The sequence below is a fragment of the Aegilops tauschii genome, chromosome 5 (genome assembly GCF_002575655.3).
Source record: "Aegilops tauschii subsp. strangulata cultivar AL8/78 chromosome 5, Aet v6.0, whole genome shotgun sequence".
NCBI classification, from domain to species: domain Eukaryota; kingdom Viridiplantae; phylum Streptophyta; class Magnoliopsida; order Poales; family Poaceae; genus Aegilops; species Aegilops tauschii.
Window position 1 is genome coordinate 8,968,094 of NC_053039.3, and position 24,478 is coordinate 8,992,571.

A 24,478-nucleotide genomic window follows, 5' to 3' on the forward strand; every position below is an offset into this window, starting at 1 on the left:
GGCTTAATAAAAAGAGTTGGGGATGGAACTTCAAATTTGTCCTGGAGGTTGCTGGCTCCTGGCTGAAAACAAGAACAGATCCTTCTGATGCTGGCCCAGACTCCAGAGGTCTCCCAACCATGAACCAGATGACCTATCCTTCCAATTCCAAAGCATCATGGCTTGCAGTATACACCATCTACCTTCACATCATACAAGTGGCACCGAGCAGGCTAACTGAGTATCTATCAGGCCTCCCAGGCAATGCAACAGGACTCACAACATCGACGCCAGATCCCCATATGTTCAGACTACTGGAAGATGCACCTGAACCGCGTCAACATGACTGATTCGGCCCGGAATCATAAACCATCGACTGTAAAATCAAACCTCTTTATCAGCAGAGAGAGAAGAATGTACCAGTTCTCCTTCTAACACGGGCACCAACATGGTTGTTGGTTTCCAGACAAGATGCAGTTAGCAAGTTACTGTCATCACCTTATATAGATTGACTCTAAATGGCAGCACACCCCCACTCATTTTGACAGTCAAACCAAAATTATAATCCAAATAGATAAAGAAGGTAAGAATCCATCAGTATTCTAACATGAACACTGACATGACGGAGTTACAGCCATCGTCGCAAAGCATGTTAACATAGAGTACAGAAGAGGAAGAAAAGACATGGACTCCAAATAGCTGCACACACACCCCTCACTTGGGACAGTCGAATCAAAATTACACATGATATATAATTGGTCTGGTACATCCACTCCAAACAGAGGTTTCCAAATCATTCGCGAATCAGCGCGAAACTACTACGGTACACATGCGCCCCCCACAGGACCGCGTCTAAATAGCACATATATACAGGAGTTCTATGAACACTTTCGCTCAAAACGCACCACTCGGATTTAGACCGGGGCTTTGTATGGGGGGGCCAAGGTAATGCACACAACATCTGAGAAGTATCACGACAATCGTTGTTTCTCTTATTATGACGGTGACAAATGACAATGGTGGGAACCGACGAACCTAGAATGTGATGAGGCTTGCGATCACGAGAAAGCCGACCAGGATGAGCAGCGCCTTGAGGTACACGTCCGCCTGCTGCTGCTGCTGCTGCTGCCCGGGCGGCGCGTGCCGGGGGGCGGCGGCGTGGGCGTGCCCGCCATGGAAAGCATGCCCGTGGCCATGGCCATGGCCGTACCCATAGGGAAACCCGGCAGGCTGCCCGTACGCGGCCGCGTCCGGGAATCCATGCACCTGGAAGCTCAGCAGCGGGAACAGGCCGCCGAACGCGGCCGAGAAGGTGTAGTTCCCCCACCGCGCGTTGGCCAGAGGGACGCCCCCTCCCCCCATGAACCAGGGGTTAGGGTTCGCATTAGGGAAGTGGTTGTTGGGATCTGCCTGCGGGGCCGTGGCAGGCCGCTGCCCGGTCGGCCGGTTGGGGATCTCGGCCCCGGCCGGCACGCCCTTGGACCTGGGGTCGACGCGGTCCTTGCCGCGGCCGTAGAGCGGGACGAGCTTGTCCTCCTCGACGACGGCCTTGCAGACGGGGCACTCGGGCGAGTGCGAGTGGATGTGCAGCCACTTGTAGAGGCAGGGCCAGCAGAAGAGGTGGCCGCAGAGCGTGACGATGGGCTCCTGCGGCAGCTCGAAGCATATGTTGCACTCGAAGCTGCCCCCGCCGTCGCCAGCCACGCTGCTGCCGCTGCCGCTCGTGGACTCCCCCACGTTGGCCGCCATGCTGGCTGGGCTTCAGTCGCTCGCCAGGAACCACCCTCGACGAGCTGCAACGGATCAAATGGCTATGGTCATCAGCAACTCAACAACACAGAGCAACCAAACAGCTTGTAAATTGCAGCGCATCTCAAAGGCGAAACGCACATTAAAAGTAAGACTAGCCAGATGTGCAGCTATCTTGTCAAGCAAGGATCGAATCGCTGACAAATCTATCTATGTATGTACCAAAGTAAGGCTAGCCAGATGTGGAGATATCTTGTGAAGCAAGGATGGAATCCCTAACAAATCTATCCGCAGGTAGAGGTTTACAAGTCAGGTTTCTGTGTAGATTCGTGACAGCAATAAGCAACCAGGTTTGTCATAATAAGGATGCTCAAACAAGGAATGAATGAGAGCGACTAGCAGAAGTAGCAACTTGAATCTAGTCGACGCATTGGGGGAAAAGAAAAACAACCCCAACCCTCCCCTTTCGGGCAGGGACACGCCAGCTACGAGATCTGGAGCTCGGCCACCCGCCAGCACGCGCAGGCAGGACTTGGGAGAAGACTAGGCTAGACTAAACCGTCAGCGGCGGCACGGGCAGGCAGACAGGCTAGGCGGGCGAGAACTAGGGCCAGAAGCTCTGTCCCCCGAGCCCGCGCAAGGAGGCGCCCGGCGAGCCGCGACGAGCGAGGCCGAGGAACCGGGCAGATCCGAATCGGGAGGCACGCCGAGGCGGCCGCGATCTGGCGCGGAGACGAGGGCCGCGAGGAGGCGCGGGGGGCGGATCAGGGGGAGAGGGTGGGGCTGCTTACCGGCGGCGAGGAGACGGCGAGGCGCCTCCCTCCGGCGGTGCGAGAGGAGCGGACGAGAAGCTTCGGGGAACAAGTGGGGGAAGGAAGATGAAGATGACAAGGAGAGTATGAATATGAATAGGCCTCTCCCTCTCGCTGCCTGCGATGCGAGTTATTAATTGTTTCTGACTTTGGTCAAAGCCGAGTTAATTAGTCCTAACGGCGACCAATTGCTTTTGCTCGAACCAGCAATTGCTTTTGCTGGAATCGGCCAAAGATTTTGCTTCATCCAATGGATGGTGCTGCAATAAATTTTTGCTGCCTTGATTTTTTTGCTGGAACCGGCGGGGGGCGACGAGCAGCACACGTTTCAGAGAATACTGACGCGAGGAGGAAGAAAAAAAGGCGCCCACGAGGGTGAATCATGCGGTATGGGATGCGCGTATCAGGCGGCTGGGGCGCGACCGGCCGAAACTTCAGGCCGGCGGCGCGCCTATCAGCGCCCTAAAAAACGTGAGAGATCAAAACTCCATGCAAGAAACAAAAAAGGTGAATAATCAGAATTAATGGAGAGAAAACTGAATGAAAAGAACAGGCGGCAAGCATGCATGTGCGCCCGAAACGTGTTTTGTGTGGAAACAAAGCTACATACCAAGTAGGAATGTCAACCGGGTCCCGTTAAATCCCGTTTAAAGTCCACTTATGATATGATAGTTCGAAAAGGTTTTTTGTTTGTTTGAGGAAAATGAACTATCAAGGTAGCAAAAACTAACTGAACAGGATTGCGGACGCCATTTATTTGCCACTTACATCCCTAGTACCCCGTACACGGAAGAACAGTGGCCGTCTGATCTGCTCCTCCACCAAACCTCGCATACACATATAGTAGTAGAGTAGTAGGTTAGTTAATGGTTAGTCCCTATCACTAATCAATTTGCCAACTCAAGCCCTTGCTTTCTGACCGCAAACCCTGCCAACCCAATTATCGTTCATCCCCTAACCACCGCTTCCCCTTCATCCCAACGTAAGCCATAACAATTCCAAGAAGAAAATAAATGGGTGATGTGACTGATGTAGAAAAGAAAGTCAAATGTGCGCTCAGCAGAGAGTAGTACACACAAAATTCAAACATTATTAAACCACTGTCTCGAGATATCAGCAACAGAGGATTGATTATTCACCTCTCAATGCGAAATACTTTGATCCTTTCTTTCTTTCTTTCTTTCAGGGGAAAGAACAAACAAGCACCAAGTCACATCATTCGATGTCGAACCCCTTCTCCTGGAGCTCCTGCACCACCTCGTTCCGCATCCGGAACCACAACTTCCGCGCCTCCTGGTCAAACTTCTTGGACTGCAGCTGCTTCTGCATGTTGTCCGAGTCCATGTTGGCGTCCGCGAACCCCTTGGGCCCGATCGTCGTGCTCAGGGCGCCCCCGCTCTTTATGAACTCCTCCACCGCCTCTTCGTCGCCCGGGTACGGGAACTCCCTGCGCTCGTACAGATGCGCCATCTCCTTCTCTTCCTGGGAAAATGATTTGGAAATAGAATTCTAGAAACAAGAAATATAAAACTCAACATTCAGGTGAAAGGAGGACAAGCATTGGCGAAAACGAGTGCTCAGGGCTGTTTTCAACAACCTTGCAGAAGAGAGATTCACCTCCTCTGAGTGATCACTATGGATGATCATATGTCACCAAGCATGCCACATTTGGTGTCGCATCATATAACCCGATAGAATTTAAGTTCCTTTTCATATTAGTCTCATGTTTTCAGTGCTCAACGTGACATGTAAGAAGTCCTTATTAGAAGTTGATATTGGACGACCGAAAATGTGAACTATTTCAGAAAAACCTAACGAGGCATATGAAATATTTGCAGACAAAATATAATCCCCGCATAAAGGTTGTCTGAACTGCATCTCATAAACATAATACAAGCGTCTAATATGCTGCTGCCTATGCTTTAATCAGCAACCAGTTATGGCAGTTCACGGATGCAAATCAGTTCTAGTCTATGTATGCTGCTCCAGTCAATTATGTGAGCGTCTCATACAATGAAATTGTAGAATGGGTGCTGCTGGATCAATTCATGTCTTAGGTCACAGTATGCACTGTATGGACATTATCTGTTGCAAGTTCTGAACCAAAACACCAAAAACTAAACATACAGCAGGATGAACTTATTTGTACTGAACACATATCTTGCAGCAAAACAAAAGGCCTCAGCAATTCATGTCTGCCCCATCCAAGAAATAAATTAAAGGTCACCACCGCCCATACCTTGGGCCGTGGCTTGAGCGTCCACCAGCCAAGCGGCGATGTCTCATTCCAGAACCACGCGGCGCCAAAAAGCGCGTATGTGCATAGCATGCCCTTGCCCATCTGCTTAAAGAAGTAGGCATCCCCCTTCTCAAAACCCAGCCTCCTGAACCCCACAAATCAACAAGAACAGAGACATCATCAAGAATCAATCGGTTCACAAGCCAAAGAGAACTGTAGAGAGGACGAGCCAGCTATGGAAGGCTAGTCGAACTCGCTTACTTCAGAAGCCGATCGGCCTGGGGGAAGCTGCGCAGCATCGTGCTCACCTGCAGGAAAGGGCAAAAGTGAAGGGGTTTTCAATGCAGCATTTCTGTCAAACAGGTATGCTAATATAACGTAGGAACATGTTTGATACTCAGAGACTTCAAAGATTTACACCTGAACTGAGCATTGTAAAAAAAAAAAGAGAAAACAATCAATACAAATTACAAAATATAATTCACCTAAGAGTTGCAGAAGTGGTTATGATTTTGGACATATATATGATTAGGCCTGTGCATTCGGCTAATTCAGTTAGTTCGTTTAGGAAGATATATTATCAAAACTTTGGCAAATGCGATATAATATGAAAATACAGTTCAGTTTCAGTATGTACTACCTCTGTAACTAAAATATAAGACATTTGCATTTCAATTTGAACTGCAAAAATGCCTTGTATTTAGTTACAGAGGTAGTACCAAACTAATAACCAGGGTTAGAATGAATTCAATAAATGGAGGCAACGATATTTTAATTCTGTTTGTATATGTCGTGACCAGAAATCTTCATATCAATTACCCTCTAAACATGGATTCTCGTTCCTCGAGCAATTCTACGTCCTATGTGATGAGTAGATTCCTATCAAGTGTCAACAACTTTTATGGCATGATTCATTTTAGACTATCATGGAGCAGAGGTCCCCGGTTCGAATTCCACAGAAACAAAACCACCCGACTTGCTGCGGCAGGCTCGGTACAAGAAAACATAGCTGTATTTGAGAGCAGAGCATGCCGCCGGGCTCAAGGCACGCATCACAGGATGCAAAAACGAAGCCTTCAAACGCTCATCGTGGAGAAGGCGCCTGCCATGCCACATTCCGACATTCGCCTCAACACGATCGCCGCACCCATGACGCATAACAGCACAATCTGTTTCAAGTTTCATTTCTCAGTGGTCTTTGAGGCATAACCGCAAACAGGACATGTGCATGGCAGCCACACAGGCGGAGCTAGGCAACAATTGTCTGTCGCTGGTTGTTGAAACAACAGCCGCATTTCTCACAGAACAGAACTAGACAGGCAGAATTGCACAATAACAGCAACGAAGCTACGGGTTTGGTGAGATATTTCATATTAGCCGCAGGTCGAGAAATGCCCCCAAAACTCCACGCATCCGCGGAAGCCAAGCGAAATCGTTAGCAAGCGCATCGACGTCGATCGAGGTATGCTGGAGCACCAGCAGTGAGCGGTGAAATGATTAAGGTTAGTGGTGATGGACTCGTTACCTGTGTAGCGGCTTTGCCAGAAGGGGCAGGGAGCGGCGAGCGGGGAGCGCCGGCGGCCGTTGGGCGTCGGGGAGCCGGGGGCGGGCGAGCGCCAGATGGCCGGGCGAAGCCGGAGGCGAGGCAGCGACGGAGTGACGGCAAGGCCAGTGAGCGTGCCGCCGCCGGCGAGGTCGTGACGGGGTCGTGGGTCGTGGGCCGGTTGGGGCTCGCTGTTGCTGGGCTGCTGGGCCGCTTGCACAACAAAATGGAAGGCCGAGTTCGTTTTGTTCACCGAAATCACTGGTTAGAGTGCACTCCCCCTCAAAAAAAAGAAAAAAAGAGAGAGAGTGCACTCTTGCAAAAAAAAAAGCACTCTTGCAAAGGTGAAAAAAAGCCTACCCTTGTTGTGATAAGTGGGGTTGAGCGACATTGGTTGCAACCTAAGAGTTTTGCGGTTTTTTTTAGATTTATTTTTCCAAGACGTTTTATCTCTTGAACCGTGCATCCACCACTCATCGTTGGGTTTCTCAAGTCGAGATCTTCGAAACTAGATCACATGTGAATAAGCTTCAGACGGATTTTTTTCAAAAAAAGGAACAACTAAAAACCTGGGAAAAACAGAAGAAGAAAAAAACAAAAAACCAGAAATAAAACCTTAAAAACAAAAACTAGAAGCGCAGTTGTGCTTTTTCACCTTTTCTGGAAGCAGATGTGTGCTTCACGCGGAAACACAATTGTGCTTTTCCATCTTTTCGGGGAGCAAAGGTGTGCTTCACGCAATCACGCGGAAGCCCAGCTGTGTGTTTCACTTTTTGAGAAGCACAACTATGTTTCCCACGAAAGCGTAGTTGTGTTCTTCACTTTTCCGGAAGCACAACAGCGCTTCACAAAAGAGCACAACTGTAAATTTAGGAAAACCCAAGCAAAATCCAAAAAATCGAGAAAAACCAAAAAAAAAACAAAACCTTATGAAAAAAAAAACTGATCCCACAGGTGCGCGCAACGTGACACATGGCGCGCTAGGGTGCTTCCCACGATGTGCGCTGGAGCTGCCCCCGAATGGCCAGGTACCCCTAAGTTAGTTACTCCCCCTTTTCCCCTTTTGGTTTAAGCTAACTACTGAATATTTTTGTTTTTTTACTGAGTAAGAGAAAAAGGGTTTCTCCCGCTTTGTATTACAAAGCAACCATCCGATACAACCAACGATAGGGGCTGGGGCGGAAACAACACAAACACGCCCAAAAGAAAGGAAAGAGAAAAAAGAAAAGAAACAAATGCCGATAACGGCGGATCGACAAAAACGACGAAGCCTCGTGACCGTTGCGTCCACCGGAAATCGCCCACCAAGCTCCGAGACTCCGAAGCGCCGGTACCAATCAACACCTCCAAGAAGGGACGCGACGATGACGACACTGCTGCCAAGGGTTTCCCCCGGTACGCGGCGAGGAGAGACGAAGGGTAGCCCCGACGCCCTCCAGGAAGGTCCGGCGGCACCCTCAGGCGCCACCGCGTCGGTGTCAGCCAAGCCAACAGGGATTTCTCCCGATCCCAGCCTCTACCTCAGGCACTACGGAGCTCGCCACCAAATCGACCACCACCTTGCGCCAACACAGACACGAAGCTTCCCACGCTGTCTCACCACGGCACCGCGGAGATGGTCTGCACAATGAAGAAGAGGAGCCGGGACTAAGGCAGCATCACCGTCGGCATACGGGAGGGCCCCACCTCCACCGTCCACGACGGTAGCCGACCGGACGCCATAGCAGGAGCCTACCGGGCCCGTGGCCCCACAGGCCTGGCCGGCCCCTCCAAGGCCCGGACAACTCCCGCCTCCGCGCAGCAGCTGGCACGCCGTCGGCGCCGCTGTCCCAGTCCAAGCCGCTCCCCTGCCTCCCCATACAGAGAGCATGGCGGTCGCGCCGGAGCCGACCCGCAAGGACCTAGAAGGGACCCTACGGGCCCAGATCTGGGCCGGGGACGAGCCACCGGCCGGCCAGCACCACCGGACCGCCCCGCCGCCAAGAGGCGGCACCACCACGGCGAGCGCCGCCGGCCTCCACACCAGGACGCCGGACCGCCACCGGACGAGGCGCACCGTCGCCGGCCATCACCGCCCGAGCAGGGGAGGGCCGCGTGCGGGGAAGGGCATGCCCACTGCCGCCAACATTGAAAAGATGAAGCTTATGAGGCACCCTTAATTCCATTTTTTGTAGTTTTCTTTTATAAACTAAACTAGTGATAAAACAAGAAACAAAAAGATTCGATTGCAAGATCTAAAGATATACCTTCAAGCACTAACCTCCCCGGCAACGGCGCCAGAAAAGAGCTTGATGTCTACTACGCAACCTTCTTCTTGTAGACGTTGTTGGGCCTCCAAGTGCAGAGGTTTGTAGGACAGTAGCAAATTTCCCTCAAGTGGATGACCTAAGGTTTATCAATCCGTGGGAGGCGTAGGATGAAGATGGTCTCTCTCAAGCAACCCTGCAACCAAATAACAAAGAGTCTCTTGTGTCCCCAACACACCCAATACAATGGTAAATTGTATAGGTGCACTAGTTCGGCGAAGAGATGGTGATACAAGTGCAATATGGATGGTAGATATAGGTTTTTTGTAATCTGAAATTATAAAAACAACAAGGTAACTAATGATAAAAGTGAGCGTAAACGGTATTGCAATGCTAGGAAACAAGGCCTAGGGTTCATACTTTCACTAGTGCAAGTTCTCTCAACAATAATAACATAATTGGATCATATAAATATCCCTCAGCATGCAACAAAGAGTCACTCCAAAGTTACTAATAGCGGAGAACAACCGAAGAGATTATGGTAGGGTGCGAAACCACCTCAAAGTTATTCTTTCTGATCGATCTATTCAAGAGTCCGTAGTAAAATAACATGAAGCTATTCTTTCTGTTCGATCTATCATAGAGTTCATACTAGAATAACACCTTAAGACACAAATCAACCAAAACCCTAATGTCACCTAGATACTCCAATGTCACCTCAAGTATCCGTGGGTATGATTATACGATATGCATCACACAATCTCAAAATCATCTATTCAACCAACACAAAGAACTTCAAAGAGTGCCCCAAAGTTTCTACCGGAGAGTCAAGATGAAAACGTGTGCCAACCCCTATGCATAGGTTCATGGGCGGAACCCGCAAGTTGATCACCAAAACATAGATCAAGTGGATCACGTGATATCCCATTGTCACCACAGATAAGCACGGCAAGACATACATCAAGTGTTCTCAAATCCTTAAAGACTCAATCCGACAAGATAACTTCAAAGGGAAAACTCAATCCATTACAAGAGAGTAGAGGGGGAGAAACATCATAAGATCCAACTATAATAGCAAAGCTCGCGATACATCAAGATCGTATCACCTCAAGAACACGAGAGAGAGAGAGAGAGATCAAACACATAGCTACTGGTACATACCCTCAGCCCCGAGGGTGAACTACTCCCTCCTCGTCATGGAGAGCGCCGGGATGATGAAGATGGCCACCGGTGAGGGATCCCCCCTCCGGCAGGGTGCCGGAACAGGGTCCCGATTGGTTTTTGGTGGCTACAGAGGCTTGCGGCGGCGGAACTCTCGATATATTCTGTTCCCCGATGGTTTTAGGGTATATGGATATATATAGGCGAAAGAAGTCGGTCAGGGGAGCCACGAGGGGCCCATGAGGGTGGAGGGCGCGCCCAGGGGGCGGCGCGCCCCCTGCCTCGTGCCTTCCTCGTTGCTTCCCTTATGTACACTCCAAGTCTTCTGGATTGCTTACGTTCCAAAAATAACTCTCCCGAAGGTTTCATTCCGTTTGGACTCCGTTTGATATTCCTTTTCTGCGAAACACTGAAACAAGGAAAAAAATAGAAACCGGCACTGGGCTCTGGGTTAATAGGTTAGTCCCAAAAATAACATAAAAGTGTTTAGTAAAGCCCATAAACATCCAAAACAGATAATATAATTGCATGAATACTTCATAAATTATAGATACGTTGGAGACGTATCAAGCATCACGCGACCGAGGACCGGCGGCGGGAGGAGAGAGGGACGCGGGGGGAGCTGGAGGAGCATCGTGGAAGGGCCCCCGGCCGCCTTGCTCAGGGAGGCGGCGCGGGGGTATGGGGGAGAGGAGGGGGTGGGGGTAGGAGAAGGGGAACGGGAGGGGGAAGGGGCGGGCGGCTTCGGCGGGCTCCGGCCGCGGCCGCGGCGGCTCCGCGCAGGGGAGCCGGCGGCGGCGGCGGGGGAACCCTAGGGGCGGGGGAGCGGGGAGCCTTTTTACTGAGTAAACCGGGTTAGTATTGATACATTTCTCTCGTTTGGCTTAGATCAAGTGCATATCTACTCATCTAGTAAATCCGAGCTATGTGTTGTTTTGGATTTCCATGACATGGCTCAAAACCCCATATGAGCCGATTACCTAGATTCTGTTTCTCGGTCCAATATCATTACGGGACACACTCTCTTATAGATGATAGGGCTAGACCTTACTTTAATTGGTGTAAATTTCACGTGCTCAAACCCAACAATCCAAGCGGGGTAAAGGGAGAGGAAGGTTTCACCAATCCCTGCCGATAGATCGACAATTCCCAATGCAACATGTTCATGCGGCATGTTGGATGAGATTTCAATAGTAGGAGAAGTGTTATTTTTAGAAGTTTCTTATGTCTCAGTAGCACATATATCCGGCTATTTTTTCACACTGACATATCGAAAACGACAATAGAGAGACGCACGTCGCCCCTACAAAAGACCATTGATGCAAGGAGAAAGGTATCAACGATGATGAGGATGTGTTGAGCAAGGCGGTGAAACATGTGGATGCGTGAAATTTGGATGGCTCGGTGCAGGGGAGTGATGATCCACAAGTATAGGCGATCAATTGTAGACCTTTCGATAAGAGTGTCGAATCCAACGAGAAACAAAAGGAAATGACAAGCGGTTTTCAACAAGATGTTGTCTGCAAGCACTGAAATTATTGGGTAACAGATAGTTTGGTACCAAGGTAATTCGTAACGAGTAACAAATAGCAAAAGTAATAATATGTGCAGCAAGATAGCCCTATCCTTCTTATGGAAAATAATAGGCCGGAACATTCTCTTATAGTAAGCAAAGCGTTCTTGAGGACACATGGAAATCTATACACTTTTATCATGTTTGTTTGGTTCGCGTTCGCTACTTTGATAATTTGATATGTGGGTGGACCGGTGCTTGGGTGTTGTTCTTATTTAAACAAGCCTCCCACTTATGATTACCCCCTCTCGCAAGCATCGCAACTACTAAAGAAGAATTAAGATAAATCTAATCATAGAATGAAACATATGGATCCAAATCAGCCTCTTACGGACTAGCGCATAAACTAGGGTTTAAGCTTATGTCACTCTAGCAACCCATTGTCTAATTACTACTCCACAATGCCTTCCCTTAGGCCCAAAGATAGTGAAGAATCTGTTGGGTAACGTAGCATGTAATTTCAAAATATTTCCTACGATCATGCAAGATCTATCTAGGAGATGCATAGCAACGAGAGGGGGGAGAGTGTGTCCACGTACCCTCATAGACGGAAAGCGGAAGCGTTTGACAACGCGGTTGATGTAGTCGAACTTCTTCACGTTCCGACCGATCAAGCACCGAACGTACGGCACCTCCGAGTTCTGCACACGTTCAGGCCGATGACGTCCCTCGAACTCTTGATCCAGTAGAGCGTCGAGGAAGTAGATGAGTTCCGTCAGCACGACGGTGTTGATGAAGTTATCCACGCAAGGCTTCGCCTAAGCACTGCGAGAATATGACCGGAGGCGTAAACTGTGGAGGGGGGCACCGCACACGGCTAAGAAACAATGTTGTGTGTTCTAGCGGTGCCCCTATATATATATATATATATATATATATATATATATATATATATATATATATATAGGTGGGAGGGGGAGGGAGCAGCAGGAGGCACGCCCCAAGTAGGAGGAATCCTACTTGGGGCCTAATCCTATTCGGCCTCCCCCCTTTCCATGTTTTCCTGAGGGAGAAGGTAAGAGGAGGGGGGAGAGAAGGAAAGGGGAGACCGAATTGCCCCCCTTCCTTTCTCTCCTCTCCCTTTCTCCCCCCCCCCTATTCGGCCATGTATGGGGCGCACCAGCCCACTAGGGGCTGGTCTGTTCCGCCCTAGGCCCAATAAGGCCCATATCTTGGCCGGGGGTGCCCGGAACCCATTTCCGGTGACCCGATACGTACCCGGTACCCCCGGAACACTTCCGGTGTCCAAATACTATCGTCCTATATATGAATCCTTACCTCTCAACCATTTCGAGACTCCTCGTCATGTCTGTGATCTCATCCGGGACTCCGAACAACATTCGGTCATCAAATCACATAACTCATACAATATAAAATCATCATCGAACGTTAAGCGTGCGGACCCTACGGGTTCGAGAACTATGTAGACATGACCGAGACACCTCTCCGGTCAATAACCAATAGCGGAACCTGGATGCTCATATTGGCTCCCACATATTCTATGAAGATCTTTATCAGTCAAACCGTAATGACAACATACGTTGTTCCCTTTGTCATCGGTATGTTACTTGCCCGAGATTCGATCGTCGGTATCTTCATACCTAGTTCAATCTCGTTACCAACAAGTCTCTTTACTCGTTCCGTAATGCATCATCCCTCAACTAACTAATTAGTCACTTTGCTTGAAAGGCTTCTTATGATGTGCATTACCGAGAGGGCCCAGAGATACCTATCCGATACTCGGAATGACAAATCCTAATCTTGATCTATGCCAAACCAACAGACACCTTTGGAGATACCTGTAGAGCATCTTTATAATCACTCAGTTACGTTGTGACGTTTGATAGCACACAAGGCATTCCTCCGGTATCCGGGAGTTGCATAATCTCATAGTCAAAGGAACATGTATTTGACATGAAGAAAGCAGCAGCAATAAAACTGAACGACCGATATGCTAAGCTAACGAATGGGTCATGTCCATCACATCATTCTCTTAATGATGTGATCCCGTTTATCAAATGACAACACATGTCTATGGATAGGAAACTTAACCATCTTTGATTAACGAGCTAGTCTAGTAGAGGCTTACTAGGGACACAGTGTTTTGTCTATGTATCCACACATGTATCAAGTTTCCGGTTAATACAATTCTAGCATGAATAATAAACATTTATCATGATATAAGGAAATAAAATAATAACTTTATTATTGCCTCTAGGGCATATTTCCTTCAGTCTCCCACTTGCAGTAAAGTCAATAATCTAGTTCACATCGCCATGTGATTTAACACCAATAGCTCACATCTTTATGTGATTAACACCCATAGTTCACATCGCCATGTGACCAATACTCAAAGGGTTTACTAGAGTCAATAATCTAGTTCACATCGCTATGTGATTAACACCCAAGAGTAATAAGGTGTGATCATGTTTTTCTTGTGAGAGAAGTTTTAGTCTACGGGTCTGCCACATTCAGATCCGTATGTATTTTGCAAATTTCTATGTCTACAATGCTCTGCACGGAGCTACTCTAGCTAATTGCTCCCACTTTCAATATGTATCTAGATCGAGACTCAGAGTCATCCAGATCGGTGTCAAAGGTTGCATCGACGTAACTCTTTACGACGAACTCTTTATCACCTCCATAACCGAGAAATATTTCCTTAGTCCTTTAAGGATAATTTTGACCGTTGTCCAGTGATCTACTCCTGGATTACTATTGTACCCCCTTGCCAAACTCATGGTAAGGTACACAATAGGTATGGTATACAGCAAGGCATACTTTATAGAACCTATGGCTAAGGCATAGGGAATGACTTTCATTATTTCTCTATCTTCTGCCATGGTCGGGTTTTTAGTCTTACTCAACTTCATACCTTACAATTCAGGCAAGAACTCCCCTAGATTGGTACCTCAGATGGCAGTTCTTCATTCAATCTTCATTCAGGCATGAATTGAAGTAAGGTATGAAGATTTGAATTGAAGTAAGGTATGAAGACCAATCTTCATTCAGGTATGAAGTAAGGTATGAAGTAAGGTATGAAGATTTGAATTGAAGTAAGGTATGAAGACCAATCTTCATTCAACCATAGCTTTGTCTCATTCAGGCAAGAACTCCCCTAGGGTTTGAGATGAGATGGTGCTGGTGAAGATGTTGATGAAGATTGGTCCTCCCACGATGAGAGGATCATTGGTGATGTCAATGGCTTCGATTTCCCCATCCCGGAGGGAAGTTTCCCGGCGGGACCTCTTCGCCGGAGAGCAAACGTGCTCCTGCCCAGGTTCCGCCTCGAGATGGCGGCGCTTCATCCCGAAATTTCTCTCTTGATTTTTTCTACGGCAAATGGCTTCATATAGGAGAAGATGGACCTCGGAGGCCAGCCAGGGGCCCCACAAGCCACATGGGCGCGACCAAGGGGTGGCCGCGCCCATGTGCCTCATGGGCACCTGGTGGGTCCCCTCTGGTATAAAAATCGTCTTAATTCGAGGTCGTATAAGAGGCATAAGAGGCATCTGGAAGTTCTAAAGTACTGAAAGATTGTTTCTCTAAAAAACAGAACGTGATGGTAGCTCTCGAAAACTATGCATCTTCCATCCTTTTTTAGCCGTAGATAGTGATGCCATCTGATTCAGCAAATCCCCGTCTACCATCGAGGGGGAGCAGCCGCACTCTAAACCCCAAAACCCATAGGAACCCATGTCTCTATGGGAGCACGCCGTGCTCGGAGGAAAACAGGGGATTGGCTGATTCAAACAATGATGATGGGGATGGGCGGGAGCACACCGTGCTCAGAGGAAAGCATGGGATTAGCTGATTCAGGCGATGATGATGTGGACAAGGAGAAGGAAACGAAAACGAGGAATCATGATCTTCCCCATTTGTTCTATTCCCAGTCAACAAATCTGCCATGGCTTCGGAGCTCATTGTCTTGTCAATCCCATTGGGGAGCCAAACAATTTTGCTTATGTATACTAAAAAGATTTTCCATTTAATCTCTAAGGTTTTATTAGAGAAAACAAATATATTATGTTGTTTCATATTTTCACATGTGAATGGGATTCTATATGAGTTATTTGATCCAACTTTCTAAGATTTCTTTAAGAAACACCGATGCAAATTACCCCAGCCATATATAGTGGAAAAATCAGTTTACACTAGAGTTAGCTACCATCAATGTATCGGTGATATATTTGCCCGCCTCTCAGCCTCAGATGTTCAAGTTACAGACAAATTGACACAATCACAACAAAGTTCGACGTACAAGTAAACTTGCAATAGAAACAATTCAGTACTCCAAATATTTGTTATTGGCAAGCAAAACCTCATACAAAATTGAATCACATTGAATTTTGAAACATCCTACAAAAGCAAATCGATCTTTGATTTACCGACATTCTACAAACAAACAAAATAAATTGTAGATATCCTATAGTTAATATCCCTAGGGTTCTCAGTATCGCACAAACTAGAGAATGTTCTCAAGTTCTTGCTGAAAGTGCTAGTTATCGACTAAAGGGGGGGGTGAATAGGCGATTTTTATGAAAGTCTTCAAAACATGAGAGTTTCGAAGACAAATAATAGAAATGAACCTATTGATATGCAGCGGAAGGTAAACTACACTAAGCAAGCCATAGTCAAGTATGCAATGAAGTGAAAGCACGAAGACTAATAGCAGCTAGGTAATAAGGATCAGGATGGAAGATGGTATGAAGCCAAACAACGATAGTAGTCACACAGTGAAGACAAATAGGTAAAGCAAACAGGTAATGACTTCATGAAGACAAACTGTAAGTAACAAGAGGGAGAGGATAGAACCAGTCACTTGTTGAGGACACATGATTTGTTGGACCAGTTCTAGTTGCTGTGACAACTGTACGTCTGGTTAGGGAGGCTGAAATTCAACTCAGAAGACCGCGTCTTCACCTTATTCCCCTTGAGCTAAGGACACCCAGTCCTCGCCCAATTACTCTGGTAAGTCTTCAAGGTAGACTTCCAAACCTTCACAGACTTCGTTCACCGGCGATCCACAATGACTCTTGGATGCTCAGAATGCGACGCCTAACTGGCTGGAGGATTCACAGTCCTCAAGTGTAACAAGTCTTCAGGTCACGCGGACAGAAAGACTTCAGTGATGCCTAACACTCTTTGGCTCTGGGTGTTTGGGCTTTGTCCTCGCAAGTATTTCTCTCTCTCAAAAGCTTCGGAGGTGGGTTGCTCTCAAACGACAAAAGCCATGCACTAACTCTGAGCAGCCACCAATTTATGGTGTAGTGGGTGGGCTATTTATAGCCACTAGGCAACCCGACCTGATTTGTCCGAAATGACCCTGGGTCACTAAGGAACTGACACGTGTTCCAACGGTCAGATTTCAAACACACGCGGCAGCTTGACTTGGGCTACAAGTAAAGCTGACTCATCCAGCTCTCGATAAGATTTGCTCTCATTATCTTCACTCGAAGACATTGGATTTGGTTGAGCATCACTTCAGTCACTCTGACTTTGTTCACTGGGACCCCACTTAACAGTACAGTGGTTCCTATGACTCAACAAAGAAGAAAAGGAAACAACGAAACAACTAAGTCTTCGCGCTCCATAGTCTTCATGCAATGTCTTCTCTTGTCATAGTCTTCAATGTGAATATCTTCGCATACCACCATTGCCTCCAATGTCTTCATACATTTTTAGGGGTCATCTCCGGTAGGTAAACCGAATCAATGAGGGACTATTACCTGTGTTATCCTGCAATTCTCACAAACACATTAGTCCCTCAACCAGGTTTGTCGTCAATACTCCAAAACCAACTAGGGGTGGCACTAGATGCACTTACAATCTCCCCCTTTTTGGTGATTGATGACAAACTGGTTGAAGTTTTCAACGGGGATAAAAGTATGTGAAATTGTAAAGGATTTAGGTATTGTCTTCATAAGTAGCAAAAGGCTCCCCCTGAAGATGTGCATATAAGTAATTTGCTTTTGGAATGCAAATGCAGATGGCAGGTTGTACTTGTGGAGATCCTCTTCAACTTATGAAGACAATTCATCATGCATGATTTGATATAACGAAGATAATGATATGCATAATGAAAAATGGACGTCTGCAATATGACTTCGTGTGGGATTTATCATCGCAGATGCGGAATTTATCATCGCATCACAGAATAGCAAACAAGTAGCAGACGACCATCAAGTTTAAGTGTTACAACTCAAAGAATCAAATGTATCAAAAGCGAGAGTTGTAAACACTAGGCAAAAATATAAAGCAACCGCCCATTTGGACCCGCTTGAAGACTATCAACTCATATGCTTCTCCCCCTTTTGTCAGTAAGGACCAAAAAGGTTTGAAGACATAGAGCCTCTACTCGTTCCCAGAAGGAGTAGGAGAAGATGCAGGGTCGGCGTCGGGGTTTGGCGGTGCAGAAGAACTTGGAGCTGTGTCGATATGCGCTGAAGTTGGAGGTGGTGAAGTAGCATCATCTTGATCATCTATCACTCTGGCATTCACCGTTGCGGCGGAGGAGGAATAATCAGAGTCTCAAGAGACGGAGTTCGACGCAAGACAGCATTCCTGGGAGGAGTGGAGTCAAACTTGAATCTTTCAGTGAAGCCATCGTCTTGAAGATCCGCTTCAGCACTCAGCAATGTCAAACTCTTCCATGACCTCCGACAGGTTTCATGTGTAACAAAGGCATTCTTGGTGGCAAGATTGTGAATGCGATTGACGTCCACCAAGAGGCTTTGCATCTGCCGCTTCAGCCAGTAGTGATGCTTATCCTGTTTCTGATGCAGGGCAACGAGAAGTTCTCGGTCATTGAGAACTCGAGATCGCTTCCGAGGCCTTTGAGCAATAGTGCTTTCAGTGGCTTCAGTTTGAGCACGGTGAGGTAAGCGTGTATTGCCAGCCAAAGGATAAACACGAGTGACTGCCTGGACTCCTTCAATGGGTTGCGTGAAGCTTTGGTGGTCAGCGTTGTGAAGATAAATGGGCTCCTTGGCAGGCTCTGGGTATATGGCTTCAACTGACATATCAACCTCTGGCAAAAATATCAGATGGTTTCGAGCAGAAGGTTGGTAGTTGACGGCAGAGTGAAGCTTGATAAGACGCATAACCCATGGAGCGTAGAATTTCAGTCCAAAGAGATCAGAGCCTGATGCAGCCAACTGCCTGATAAAGAAGTCTTGAGCATTGAAGCTGATGCCATTGAAGATATAAAAGACCAAAGTCTTCATTGCTCCTTCAAGTTTTGCTGCTGAAGAATGTCCTTTGACAGGCCATAGAGTTCGCCTGATAATATGATAAATAGTGCGGGGCAGATACTCGAGGTATTTGACAAAGAACTCCTTTGGGTAATCAGCGTCATGTGGCAGAAGCTTCATCATGCTCAGCATTTGGCTCATGTTGGGCTCTGGCTTCTGAAAGATGCTCTCCAAAGCATTGCGGTGAAGCTGACAACCAGGTTCATATAGTTCACCTGGAGTGGGCAGACCAGTAAGCTCAATAATGTCAAGAGCTTTAGCTTCATGGTGTACGTTGCCTGACATCCACTCAAGGACCCATGTCTTCGGATCCCTGTTGTAGCCGCGAATGTGGAGAGTGGCATAGAATTGCAGCAGAAGCTCTTCATTCCAATGCTCCTTATCAGTCACAAAATTCAGCAATCCAGCATCACGGAAGCAGTCAAGGGCTTCTTCAAGGCATGGCAGTCCAGCAATGGCTTCACAGTCAAGACGCACATGAGGGAAGATGCGCCCTTGATCACAAGAATAATAACTGCGCTGCTGATAGCTCCAGAACCGATCTGATGAAATCATTGGCATGGAATAGGGGTTCTTGGCGCTATCAAAGAAAGTGTTGTGCGCAATGAAGCCATTTGCATTGAAGGACCCTGGTGAAGTGGCAGTACCTGGAAACCTGGGCAATCTTGGCTTTGGCTTCTGGACCTGAGGCCTGTGCTCGACATGGTAATCAAATTGCGGACCAGCAGCAGGTGGAGGAACCAGAATAGGCCATCTGACAGTGACCAGCTGACCATAGTTGTATGCTTGCTTAATATTATGTGGCCTGGGAGGCGGTACAGGAACAGTGGCAGTGGCAGTGGCAGTGACTTCAGGCCGCAGATTTGCATCAGGTGCAACATTGACTTCAGGTGCTATCACTTCGGGCACCACATTGACTTCAGGCGCCACATTAGCTTCAGCCATGACAACGTCATTGGCTTCAGTGTTGGTGTTGGTGATCGCCTCAATGTTGTTAACCTCCACTTGAGTAGCTGGAGGGTCAGACACGTTCTCCTCGAGAACAACTTGGTTGGTTGGGGGTGTAGCAACAAGTTCTTCTTCTTCTCTTGGTTCTTCTTGGTCATCGGCTGATGCGGTCGGAATATCTTCAGCCATGTTGGCTTCAGTCTCGGGGTTGTTCACAGTTGGAGAGGCTTCAGGAAAGACTTGGCGTGAAACGGATTGGCGCTCTTCTCCTTCTGGAACACTTGATAGAGTGACCTGTGGCATTGGTCCTTTGCGAAGCCTGCAGAACGCTGGCGACGCTTGTGGAGATTGAGTTGGTTGGGCCACAAAGTCTTCATCTTCAATCACCGGAGTGGTGACTTGAGTTGGGGGAGTAACTGGTGTTTCTGCTTGACGGGGGGATTCTTGTGGGTGATCAGCCCATGAGTCATCCTGGGCAATTGGCGTCAAAGGACGACCAATGCTGATGAGTTCGTTGTTCGTAAGAACAGGCGATGATACCACATTGTGCTCAATCTGAGGAAGGACTTCATCATCGTCAACATTGTCTTGATGACCAATGTCTTCAGCTGCGGTGGGGTCAACAGCTGGAATGTCTTCAGCTTCAGGAGCCTCTGGGGAAGCAGGCTCGTGAACTATCAAACGGCGTTCTTGTTGTGCAGATGGAGGACGAGCAACAGAAATTGGCTCGACGACAAGGGGCTCTATGGGAGCGGCCCGATCTCTCTTCTTGGTCTTGCGCTTCTTGGTGGGTGGAGCATCGTCAGTGGTGTTCTTGGTCTTGCACTTTCTGGCTTTGGCTTCAGCTGCCCTTGTCTTCTGAAGCTCTGAAGCCACTGTGGGGACCTTAGGCTTCACGCCTGTCATGCTAGCGGGGAAGACAATGCGAGGTTCTTCCCGCCTGGATGGTTCAGCTTGGTCCACAGCAGGCTTCTTCTTCTGCTTGGCAGCCATCTTAGGGTCGATGCCAGGACGCCCAAGTGCCTTGCGCTTCTCAGCTTCATTGTAAGCTTGAACACACTTGGCAGCGAGAATCTTCATGCGCTCACAAGAACCTTTGGCTTCTTCACGTTTCTTGTGAAACGCTTCCTTGAGCTCATGCAGCATGACCTTGAAGTTTTGGACGTCTGCCACGCTGAGCTTGGCCATGTGCTTCTTGAACTGAGCCTTTTCATAATCGATCTTATGCTTCAGCTCAACAATTTTCTGAGCAAGAGCCAGCTCGGGAACAATGGCTCCATGGAAGGAGACGCTTAGGCCAATGGGAAGTTGCAGATCGTCAAAGCTGAGATTAGGGGTGTCAAACCACTCATCAATGAAGTTGTTCAATACTTCCACATCAAAGAGAGGCAAATCATTGAAGATTTCTGCCTCTTGCTTGCTCTTTATCAGCTGCTCAAGAGCGTCATCAGCAAGATCGTCGTCACTTGACAGATCAATGGCGTCATTCTCATTCCTCAGAACAGCAACAGGGGTCAGAGTTGGACCAGTGGTGTGCATAGGCTTCTTTTTCTTCTTCTCAGACTTGGAGATGCGTGAGAGATCTTCAGACTGCACACTTGGTGCAGGAGGAGCAGTGGCCAGAGGCTTCGCTCGCGGGCTTTTGATGCAGTGGAAGGCTTCGAAGCCTTGGGTTTCTTCAGCTTCTTTGGCTTCGGTGGTGCAGGCGCTCCGTCAGAATCAGCGTCGTCTGCAGGTTCATCCACGGCTATCCCTTGAACCATAATATGAGTGATGAGACCTTCTAGTTTGTAGAAGGGCCCAACAAGATTGGGTTCAGCTTCGCGTGTGCCATCGGCACGAGGAGCAGAGGGACCGGGGTTGAAGTCTAAACCCCGCGACTTCTTGTTTTCTTTGGCCGAGTTGTTGGCAAACTGGAAGTTGCGCTTGAACAGATTGTCGTCACAACACCATAGCAATGAAGATGGGTCGGCATCTGCAGGCTGTGGTCCACGGACCATGCAGGGGTAGAAGCCTTGTTCAATGGCTTCAGCTCTGGACCTGGGTGGAAGATTTTTGTACAAGATGTCTCCCCAGGGTCGCTTGATGGCATTCTTCTCAGCATATTCCTGGGTCACGAACCTGTACTTGTACCATTGTTCTGCCCAATATCTCCGAATCCATTGGATTCGGGTTTTTCGCTGATTGTAGTCCTCCTCTGGGTCTATCTTGTACAGCTCATAGAGGTCAGGAGGCAAATCTCTTGATGTATTCCCACGGCGCTGTCTGCCACCCTTCCTTGCAGACTTCTCTGTTGCCATGAGGTTCAGACTGAATGGCTTCAACACTGTCAAAGGCTTCCGTCTGCTGGTCAGACAGGAACTGGCTTCGGGAGAGTTGATGTGATGCTGTAAGAATTCTGCAAATGAATGCAGACTATGAGAACCAAGGGATTCTCCCACGGACATGTACCTGTGACAGCATTAGAGATGCGAGGGAAGGGGAAGAGGTCATACGCATTCTCAGAATATTTTGAAGATAAATCAGTTTAGAAGACATTGACCTCATAGCGCGAAGACATTCACTTATATGTTGAGAGTTGGTTCCAGATTTGTACGAATCCAAGAATAAGTACAAGTGAGGAATCTAACTACATGTGAAGCATAAGTGAATATACTAGGCATCATATGAGATCCAGACAGGATAGATCCAAATTTGTGGAGGCAGAAACCACTTTTGGTAGAAAGGATGAATCTATAGGATCAAAAAGACGGTAAAAAGAGGGTTTTAATTTACCACACGATGAACTGCTAGACGGAGTAGAAGATGAGGCCGAGCAGTTCGATCTTCCGTGCCCTAACTTGGCGACGGAGGACACCTACGGTGGCGGCGGAGAAGACGATGTCCGCGGCCGGCATGAAGACGGCGTCGGAGAGGTCGCGGTAGCTAAGCGCTTCGTCGCCGGCGTCGTCGTGAGCTAGCGGTGGCGCTAGGGTTTGTCGAGGCGGAGAGGTGGAAGAAAGATTTTGACCGCGATTGGATGTGTATTTATAGGGAAAGGGACGGCACAACACAATTACGCAGGTGCCCCTGGCGGTTCACATCTGAGGGACACGTGGCAAACATGCAACACATTGGGAGTTATCCCACGTTCCCACGCCCGCCTGGACTGTCGGACGGTCGTTCCGGCTTCTCCGGGTTTCAGGCAATAAGATTTGAACATTTAAAACAGATTTAATGTTTGTCTCTGTTTCTTCTGCTGACAAGGACGCAGAGAAGACATTCGACAGTTTCAATAGAATGCATATGATTTGGATAGATAGAGTTTGAGGTAGAAAGCATAGAGAGGTTAGGGTCCGATCACATTCACTTAGTTCAAAAGATTCAAACGAGAAGACATAGCTATAAGTGAATGCTGTAGAGGACAGAACACAAATATATGTATATACCAGAATACAACCAAATCAACATAGTGAAGATAATCATGAAGACATGTTGAAATTGAAGACAAACCAAATGCGAAGACATAGCAAATGTAACGCCATAAGAAAAACACTTCAAACAGAAGAATTTGGTGGTGGCGTTACCCACCGTATAGGAAGTATTAGACCCAGACACAGCGCACAATTATCGTGGCACTCCGAAGTCAAATTCCGCGTTAATGTATTCACACTTAGAATGTAAGTCTTCATTGATTGAAGATATACTTTACTTCATGTGTTGCACATCTAAGTCATCAACATGCATAAGTGTTAGGATGTGTGCCTGATCACATGACATTTGAGGATTCCAAGATATTTAGCTCAGACCGCAACTTGCAAAACCTTTTCACATCCAAGGGCTTTGTGAAGATATCTGCCAGTTGCTCTTCAGTGTCGACGTGTATGATATCAGTATCTTCCTTCATGACATGATCTCTGAGAAAGTGATGACGAATTTCAATGTGCTTTGTCTTCGAGTGCAGAATTGGGTTGTTGGCAATCTTGATGGCGCTTTCGTTGTCGCAGTAGAGTGGTACTTGTTTCAGATGGATGCCATAGTCCTTGAGTGTTTGCTTCATCCATAGAAGCTGAGCGCGGCAAGATCCAGCAGCAATGTATTCAGATTCAGCAGTGGAGAGTGATACACAGTTCTGCTTCTTTGAAGACCAACAAACAAGTGATCGTCCCAGAAAGTGACATGTGCCTGATGTAGACTTGCGATCCACCTTGTCACCAGCATAATCAGCATCCGAGAATCCAACTAGATCAAATTCTGAGCCCTTTGGATACAATAATCCTAATGTTGGGGTGTAAGCCAAATATCGAAGAATTCGCTTCATAGCTAAGTGATGCGATTCCTTTGGTGCCGCTTGGAATAGAGCACACATGCAAACACTAAGCATAATATCCGGCCTAGATGCACATAAATAAATTAAAGAACCAATCATGGAGCGGTATACCTTTTGATCGAACTCTTTATCATTGGCGTCAGGACCCAAATGACTCTTGGTTGGCATTGGCGTCGTGTAACCTTTGCAGTCTTGCATTCCAAACTTCTTCAGGCAATCTTTGAGGTATTTCTCTTGAGATATGAAGATGCCATTTCTTTGCTGACGAATTTGAAGACCAAGGAAGAACTTCATCTCACCCATCATGGACATCTGATATTGCTCTTGCATCATGTGTCCAAACTCATCACTGTATTTCTGGTTGGTGCGGCCGAAGATAATGTCATCCACATATATTTGGCACACAAACAGTTCACCATCATATATCTTCGTGAAGAGTGTGGGATCCAGGGAACCAGGTTTGAAGCCTTTGCTCTTCAGGAAGTCTTTAAGTGTGTCATACCAAGCGCGAGGGGCTTGTTTGAGGCATACAGTGCCTTGTTCAGCTTGTACACCATATCAGGATGTTTTGGATCTTCAAAGCCGGGAGGTTGTGCAACATACACTTCTTCTTCAATCTTGCCGTTGAGAAATGCACTCTTCACATCCATTTGATACAGCAAGATG

General features: G+C 47.6%; 2 protein-coding genes across 2 annotated transcripts; both read right to left on the reverse strand.

The window, feature by feature from the left end:
- Positions 1–706: 706 nt before the first annotated feature.
- Positions 707–2,736, reverse strand: LOC109742480 (uncharacterized). The gene is made up of 2 exons (XM_020301567.4): positions 2,520–2,736; positions 707–1,772 (listed from the first exon to the last, which is right to left on the reverse strand). Exon 2 carries the CDS (start codon positions 1,726–1,728, stop codon positions 1,015–1,017), a length of 714 nt encoding a protein of 237 aa, XP_020157156.1. The 5' UTR covers positions 1,729–1,772; positions 2,520–2,736; the 3' UTR covers positions 707–1,014.
- Positions 2,737–3,567: 831 nt separating this feature from the next.
- Positions 3,568–6,556, reverse strand: LOC109742479 (uncharacterized). The gene is made up of 4 exons (XM_020301566.4): positions 6,305–6,556; positions 5,041–5,087; positions 4,780–4,924; positions 3,568–4,022 (listed from the first exon to the last, which is right to left on the reverse strand). The coding sequence occupies exons 2-4, from the start codon at positions 5,076–5,078 to the stop codon at positions 3,756–3,758; spliced, it is 450 nt and encodes a 149-aa protein (XP_020157155.1). The 5' UTR covers positions 5,079–5,087; positions 6,305–6,556; the 3' UTR covers positions 3,568–3,755.
- Between the last annotated feature and the right edge of the window lie 17,922 nt (positions 6,557–24,478).

Coding starts and splice junctions, on each gene's coding strand:
- LOC109742480 (XM_020301567.4), bottom strand. CDS start 1,728: ATGGCGGCCAACGTGGGGGAGTCCACGAGCGGCAGCGGCAGCAGCGTG.
- LOC109742479 (XM_020301566.4), bottom strand. CDS start 5,078: ATGCTGCGCAGCTTCCCCCAGGCCGATCGGCTTCTGAA. Junction 4,925..5,040: donor CAGGCCGATCGGCTTCTGAA/GTAAGCGAGTTC, acceptor TGTGGGGTTCAG/GAGGCTGGGTTTTGAGAAGG. Junction 4,023..4,779: donor CGCTCAAGCCACGGCCCAAG/GTATGGGCGGTG, acceptor TCATTTTCCCAG/GAAGAGAAGGAGATGGCGCA.